This window comes from Gavialis gangeticus, unplaced genomic scaffold (assembly GCF_001723915.1).
Source record: "Gavialis gangeticus isolate Ggan-Ray unplaced genomic scaffold, GavGan_comp1, whole genome shotgun sequence".
Taxonomy (NCBI): Eukaryota; Metazoa; Chordata; order Crocodylia; family Gavialidae; genus Gavialis; species Gavialis gangeticus.
Window position 1 is genome coordinate 177,254,509 of NW_017729032.1, and position 8,118 is coordinate 177,262,626.

Here is an 8,118-nt window from a genome sequence, read left to right on the forward strand (position 1 = left end):
GAACCCACACCGGACCCCGCCGCAGGAACCACGTGACCTGCCCCCGCCCAGCGCGGCGCTAACGAAACTCTCACCGCTGCCTGAGCCGCGCTCTGGTTCCGAACGTTCCCGCCACGCAAAGCACGCTGGGAGGGGACGGCAAGCCCCACCCACCCCGGAAGCGGCGGCTCGCGAGTGGGGGGGAGTTGTTGTGGCCGGTGCCAGGCGGTGGCTGCCGGGTCACGCGGGTCCACCCCGCTCCGTGCCGCTTGTTGGTCCCCACGCCGTTGCGCGCCGGGGAGTCTCGGCTGGGCTATGGCTGAGGTGAGGCGCGGGTGTTTCTCCCGCCCCCAACGGGCGGCGGTTGCGGTTTGGGGTGGTTGGTGGCCTGACGCGGTGTCTCCTCTGTTTCCCTCGCAGCAGCAGCAGCCGGCGGACAAGGCCGCGCTAGTCAGCGAGATCCGGCGGCGCTTCGCGGCGGAGCAGCTGCCAGGTTGGTACCTGATACCCGCCCCCCCATAAGAATAAGTCTTATGTGTTTTATTGCGAAGTCGGCAGTGAGCGATCGAGAACTGGGTCGTCAAAGTGGCTAAGATCCAGCGTCTTGGCTGCACTGGTCTGTTCCCTGAATGAGATGGATGTGAATGATTATATGTGTAGGTGGAAGGGGCATCTCTATTGGACGTGCTGCACACAGGGCGCCCTGCATCGTGTTATTAATTTCCAGGAGCATTGACACACATACTTTTTGGTCCTACAACACAGTGGCGATCTGTCGCTTTGTAGCAGACTTGAGTAATTCAGTTGAGTTGAGGCACACGGCACTGCATTGTGTGCAGGTGTATAAGCAGCAAAATGTGCATCTGCACGTGGAAAATGGCAGCGGGGTGCTTTTGAGCTAAACTGCCTTCCACGTGTTTTAAGTTCAAAAGCACGCCACTGCTATTTTCTCAGTGCTGACTTGCATTTTGCCACTTAACTGCAGGCATTGCAGTCCTGGGCACTTTTCAACACTTATATTGTGGTACTTACATGTGTAAAAATGCCCCCAGTGGGAGGATCTCAGCAACATGCCTACTTTATGGAAATGGGAGATTCCTTCCTAGTTTGTTCCTTTGGCGCTTGGCTAAGGGCAAACAAGACTTGGGGACATCTGAATTCTGAGGCGCCGGGCCTGGTTCTGCACGTAGGATGCCTGCCAACGGATTTGGGAGTATCCATTGGCCCCACGCTGAAAAGTGGAGGATACTTGTGAGTTGTAGCACTATGTATATTTTTTTGAACAGTTGAGTTTTGCTCAGTTGAGATCTGGCTCCCAACTGATTTGGCTAATTTGAGCTGGAGTATGAAAAATCCCCTCCCCCCAGCCAAAAAAAAATCTGAAGTCCCGGACTCAAGAGTTTGGGATGGAGGATGCAGCGTTTCTCAACCTATGGGTCGCAAGAATGTATGAACAAACTTTAAACATGGATTCTCCCTTAAAGGAGAAAAATGTGGGAATTAGTGGGTTACCCTTGCAGGCTGGCAGACTTCCAGCCACAAGGGGCTTTTTGGGGCTGGGGGAAGTGGGAGGAGGGCGATCTGGTAGGGAGTGCATATACATGACTGCCAGGCAGTGTAGAGAGCAGCTCTCACAGCTCCCCTCAGGTAACCCTGAGGGGTGGCAGGAGGCACGTGTCCCCTGCCCACATACCCACTCCCTGCCCCACTCACTGGGAAGTGGAGCCTGGGGGTGGGAGACAGTGGATCTGGAGTGAGGGGCCAGGGGTCTGTTTTCCATTTAAATGATTATTATTCACAAGTGTTTGCAAACGGGTTCTGGTGCAAAAAAGGTTGAGAACCTCTGACCTAGTCCAACTTCCAGCTTGAGACGGGAAAGATCTTGTGACCCATACGGCTTTACTAACTATGAGGGAGGTATAACTTACTCACTTTGATTCCTTGAGCCTTGCACCTCCTGCCATCTGGGGGCCCCAGTGTGCGTGGCACTGCTCACCCAGGCATGAGGTGCTTGTGAGTTTTCAACACATACAGGCTGTTGTAATCCCAATTCACTTCAAAATGTGGAAATTTCCAGGTGTGAATATTTGACCGGACACAATAGCTGGCCTTCTTTTCAGACTTGATGGACTTCAACTTAGAGGGAAAATGCATGCTGTTTCAGTCACCCAACATTCAGCAGCATGATATAATATTGTTATGTTTTCTAAGACAATGTATCTTCCAAGAGTAAATATGCTTTAATGGGATATCAGTCATGATTTAGATTCCATGTAGGTAGTAGCAGCTCTCCTTCCTTTTCAGCAGTTTCAGTGCAAACAAGTGAACAGAAGCATTCAGTTGTTCAACATAACTGTTCCACCTGAAATGTACCTCTTTCATGCATAGGCCTCAAGCCTGCAAACCTGTCCTTGAACTTGACTTCAGTGGGTATTTCTGTGATACAGAACGTGCATATTTGTAATCCATAATGAGAATTATTACAGATAATTCTTGATCATGATTTTTCCTTATCCAAGATTTCTCTTCATTTAAGATTTCATGTGTGAAACTCAAACTTTTTTTGCTTGCATAACCTAGGAAAACCTTAGAATGCTTCATCTTGTTCCTGTATTTGCTAAACATGCTGCCTCCAAAGAATAAGAAGCAGTCTTTGGTATGTGTTTTCCCACACTGCCTATGTGAGAACAGCAACAGGTCTTTCTTTTTCTTTCTTTAGGTCTGGCAATAGGTGATCCAAGATCATACATCTTGGAAGAACAAATCTGGTTCATGCTTAGAGGGTAAATATGGAGGCCTGTATCCTGTGTAAAAACAAACAAGAAAACCAACCAAAACAAACAAAAGGATTAGGATTTTTATTTTATATTATAATATACATATATAATGGTGTTTTGTTTTAATAATGGAAAAATGTGGATTTTGGGTTATTTTTTTTTTTTAATACAAAAAGTGGGGATTTTTTTTGTATTGGAGAAAACCAGGATCCCTGATCACGAAAGTGTACGTGTGTGCGTGCATATGTTTGCAAAAACAATCCATCTCTTTAAGCAAAGGGCTTATTAAATATACTATACCAACAATAAAAAGGGGGGAAAGTGGTGCTTGGAGTCCTTTTTAACAGATCTAGTTGAAAGTTCAAGTTTCTTATGAAAATAATCCAAATTAAGGAGAACCACCCTCTAGTGATACTTTTTTTTAAGCTAACAGGATAGCTAATCATTTCATATTTAGTTTGGTGGAGATGTACAGTTATGGATTTAATGGATTTTTATGGATTTCCTGTGATAAGTAACTTCAGAAATAAGTCTTTGGAAATTAATAATTTTATTACAAGAAACAGGGTCAGCATACAAAGCCTCCTTTTCCAGACCGTTTAGAAGAGGAGTGGTCTGGAGGAGAAAGCAGCTGAATCTGCCCTTTGAACAACAGTCAGTGATGTGCATGTTTCTCAGAAACATAGGTTGCTTGTCAGGGTGTAGGTTGTAGCTGTGTTGGTCTAAAGCAGGGGCGGGCAGTTATTTTAGGAAGAGGGCTGCTTACTGAGTTTTGGCAAGTCATTGAGGGCTGCATGATAGGCAGCCAGGGGCAGATAAATACTAATTTTCTAAATTTTTTAGGGGCCCCGCGGGCCGGATTGAATGGCTTGGTGGGCCACATCTGGCCCCTGGGCCGCATTTTGCCCACTCCTGGTCTAAGGACCTAGGCAGACAAGGTTCTTTGGGTAATCTGATATCTTTTATTAGATCGACTTAAATAGTTGGAAAGCTTGCTGAAACCTTTTTCCAACTATTTAAGTTGGACTAATAAAAGATACCAGATTCACCCAAAGAACCTTGTCTGCCTAGGTTGCTTCTATTTATTTGCGAGGTCAGAAGGAACCACTATTACTTTATTCTGTGTGTTTATCTTGTGCAAATGCATAGCTTAATCCCTCCATCAAGCCCAGGAATTTTTGGTTAAAGTTTAATCATTTAGAAAGACATTGACATTATTTAAAGATACAGCATGATTAAACGTTTACTACATCCTTTGGTAAGTTGTTCCAAAGATTAATTATGCCTACCATTTTAAAATTTGCACCTTTTCCCAGTTTTAATGTGTTTAGCTTCAATTTCCAGCTCTGAGATATTGTCCTTGTTCACATTACAAAGTGCCAGTTGAACTACATCTGGTAGGTATGTTAGAAGATTATACTTTGTGGCCACCTGAGCTTGACAGAAGGTGGCTCCTGTCAGATGAACTTTTGTTGTTTGGGAAAGCTGTTTTGCACTGGCCATAGGAAAAAAATCTGTCAGCAGACTTGTGTCTCTACCATGAAAGCCAGCAGCCTTAGCACTGCTGCTGTAGTAATGGCAGTAACTCAGTAGCATAGACAACCCTTGTTGCACTTTTACCAGGTAGATTAAAAAAAAGTCTTTTATTGTTCATTTTATCTTCCCTTATTTATGTACTAGATATACACCTACAAGTCACCTTTTATTTGATACTGGTATAAGCTAAATGATTTGAACTCCCTTAAATTGCTCACATTTATTTTCTTCTTGTCCTTGAATCATTCTTGTGGCTCTTCTTTTAAACCTCTCCAATGTTTCAGAGAGAGTGTGTGTTTAAGTGTCACAGCCAGAACTGGACACACTGTTCCAAAAGTCATCTCACTTCTTTCCTAGAAGAGGTAAAGTAGATTGCCTTTTCTTATTCAGTGTTTCCTAGCTGGAACTTGAAGTTGTCTTTTGGCTACAGTTTATGTTCATTTAGCTGTCATCCTTGATTCCTAATCTGCTGTGTTTTTTTTACAGGATACAGACCTTCATATTTATCCTCTAAGTATGGTCTAAATTTGTTCTTCCAAGATGTATAAGCTTGGGTCACTTGTTGCTAGACCTAAAGAAAGACCTGCTGCTGTTCATACAAGGCAGTGTGGTTAAACACATACCAAAGACTGCTTCTTATTTCTTGTAGGCAGCACTTGGGTAAAGAGAAATATTCTAAATCTGTTACTTAACAAATAATGTCCAAGTTGTCAGAGACAAGGTTGGTCAACTCATCTGAAACCTTTCAGGCTTTTTTCTTTCAACAGAAAAAAAAATTAGGTTCCAAAAATAGAAATCTGAAGTTATAATACTGAGTGTTGGATCTTCCTCAAAACTGTGCTGCTGAAGGGAGTGTGTTAAAATTTACTAGTAGATTTAAGCCCTTTAATTCTTTCTGGGAACTCTTTATCCTTCCAGTAATGGAGTGGAATTGCTTTAAGCAAGAGATTTTGAAGGCTAGTGAAAACAGCTTTTTACATTATAGTCAGGTACCGCTGTGTCCTTTAGAAGCCTTGTTCTCTCATAACTAGTTTTATCTTGTTGCTTCCAATTTTCTAAAATAATAAAGGGGATGTAAGTACCTGTAGGTTGTTGTGGATTTGAGAAGATCAAACATATATTCTGAAATCTATTTTCCAAACTTAAAACAATTAAATCCCATTATATGCCTTCCCTAAGGTTTGGAATCTGTTGCAAAAATGTGTTGCAAGTTCTTCTTATTATTATTCTTGAATAATGTCTTTTTTTTTTTTTTGAGTTGAGGCTGTAACTGTATACTTACTCTCTTGGACAACTGAATTAAAAGGCAATCCAGAAAATCAGAAAGGAGAGCTAGAGTATATACATCTGCTGTACTCAAAGTGGACCTGCCAACACAAGTATCTAAATGTTTGCATCTAACTGTGAAACTTCTAGTCAAGAGGCTGGTAAATGTTCATTGAAACCATTTTTTTTATTTGGTAATTCTCTTTCAAAGAAACCAAAATCTTTGGGAAGGTGGACTTTGGCAATTACAATGAAAGCACATTGCTAAAACCTACACATTTTCACTTTGGATAACTTAGTTTGCTGGGAGGGAGGGGCTTTGTTTCAGAATGTTGTTTTTGGTTTTGTTTTATTATGTGTCAGCATGCAAGTACTGTATAAAATTATGATTAGTCTTGGTAACATGGCATAGTCAGAATAGATGATTCAGGTTTTCTAAAAATATTAAGGACAGCTACTACTTAATACAGATTGAAATATTGTATACATTAGGGCATCAAACACATCTGGTCCTGTGAACCAGATAAGCGATGCAGAACAACTTAATTGTCTAGATTAGGCCCAAGGATCCTTGTTGCGTGTACCTGATCTAGCACATGCAGCACCTGCCCAGGCTGGTGGGACCGAGTCCCAGCAAAGCCATGAGTGGCACAGCCTGGGACTGGTGCAGCGTGTCAGTCAGTGAAGCAACACTGGGGGCTGGATTATGGAGCTCTGCAGGCTGGATCTGACCCACAGACCATATATTTGACAGCCCTGTTACAGCATTGTCTTTTGTGGTGTAATTAAGCAGTTTGATAGTTGAAGAAAAATGAAGTATGTATGGAGGAAGTAGTCAGGAATCATGTTTCTGATGTTGAAAATCTTTGTCCTTAATTAATTCAGCAAGTAATTATCTCATTTTCTAGATTAGTATTAGGCTATGTTTATAAAATGTAGAAGGTATTGGGTATTATTTCTGACCGTCTCTCAACTGAATAAAGTGTTTTCAAAGTAGTGAGGGCCTATTATCTCTCTCTTCAGAGTAAAATGTGAAGTCAAGAACTCAGCTTTACCCTAATCTGAACTTTTTCAAGTTTTAACTAATGTAGTCTCCCTGTCCAGTAAAACCAGATTCTTTGTAAAGCTGTTCCCTTATGAAAACAACATTTAGCTTTTATTTGGGCAGGGGAAAGAACTAATTAGACTTACCTTTTAGTTACAGTCCAGAGGCCTAAAGATTGGATTATGTAGTTTTGCATTTATTAGGTGACGTGTTGACACAAAATATAACTAGGTATTGACCTAAATCCCCTGAGAGCCGCAGGGTCTGTTCTTTTAAAACCAAAGCAACCTTTATAATCTGCCTGTGAAATGCCCACGTCATGAATGGTTTCAGAGCTGACTTATGGAGCTCTCTCAATACGTTCATATGATAGTCTATAAGTTTAGCCTTAATATCCAGTGTTCAGTTTGTGTGAGAAAGCGCTTTTATTTAATGTCCTCAGACTTCCTATCTTTGAGTGGGTCACTTGTGCTCAGACTGCCAAGAATGTGCAACAGTGTGAACAGTAATCAGAACTCTAGTTACCGGGAAACAAATACCTTTCTGAGATGGGTGTGTTAGATTGTAATGACTTAAGCAACTGTTTAATTTGGTAATGAATACCTCAGAGGTACTATCTCAAGTAACCACATTAAGGACCAGTATTTCTAATCAGGATTAAACTTTGACCAGTATTTCTAATCAGGATCCTATGACCCCAGCTGACTTCCTGCCCTTTGGGCAGGGGGCTGGACTCGATCTTCTGAGGTCCCTTCCAGCCCTAATGTCTATGAAATCTATGAAATTTAACTAACTGAACTTAATATGATGAATGAGATTTTGTTTCTGTTGAATAAGGGTCTCTGAGATTTGAGAGCTCTGTGAACATAAGTTCTGCTAGTGAACTATTTCCACCCCCCGCCCCCACCTTATCCCATGTGGAGCTGATACCCTGTTTTTCATGTCTTACAAACTGCTTGGTGAAAGAGTTCATTTCCAAAATGTTTTCCTATGTCAAAATCTTTATAAATGTATTTACTTCTTCCTTTGGGTAGCCTTTTCACGTGGGTCTGATACAGCTATTAAGGCTGGAGCCAGTGTTTTTTACTATCTTAAATTATAAGGTAGCCTATAACTAGTGTGAAGAATGCATACCTATTGTTAAGAATTAGAAGAACTTTTCTGAATAAAAATACTGCAAATACTGTGAAATAGAGGTGTATCGATACATCGGTCCAATATCGGATCAGCGCCGATATAAAGAAAATTAACTATATTGGAAATCGGCCTCATGTGGCTGATTAATTTGGCCAATAAATGCCCATGCCTGCACACAGCTGCAGTGCAGCACACAGGCAGCATGGACAGGTGTGTGTAGCTGGTAAATTGTCCTGGGGGGGGCAGAGCAATGCCCCCCAGGATTAGGGGATAGTGGGGCTGTGGTAGGCACTGTCCGGGCAGGGCGGGTGCAGGACTGCTGTGGTTAGTTTGGGGGGCGTGGGGAGGGGGGGGGTGGGTCCCACCAAAGCAAGCCGC

General features: G+C 42.4%; 2 protein-coding genes across 3 annotated transcripts in view; one reads left to right on the top strand and one right to left on the bottom strand.

The window, feature by feature from the left end:
* The window catches only part of FANCB (Fanconi anemia complementation group B), a 33,343-nt gene extending 33,196 nt beyond the window's left edge, over positions 1–147 (bottom strand). The window contains exon 1 of one of the 2 annotated variants that reach the window (XM_019524681.1): positions 75–147. The gene's annotated coding sequence lies outside the window, so the exon portion shown is untranslated. Of the gene's footprint in view, positions 1–63 lie in introns of both variants that reach the window. The other variant, XM_019524682.1, reaches the window with a different exon arrangement.
* A 53-nt stretch (positions 148–200) lies between these two features.
* MOSPD2 (motile sperm domain containing 2) overlaps positions 201–8,118 on the top strand; it is a 57,823-nt gene continuing 49,905 nt past the window's right edge. Inside the window, exons 1-2 of the mRNA XM_019524684.1 lie at positions 201–303; positions 403–472. Of these exons, the coding sequence (XP_019380229.1) occupies positions 295–303; positions 403–472 (79 nt within the window). The 5' untranslated portion in view covers positions 201–294. The remainder of the gene's footprint in view (positions 304–402; positions 473–8,118) is intronic.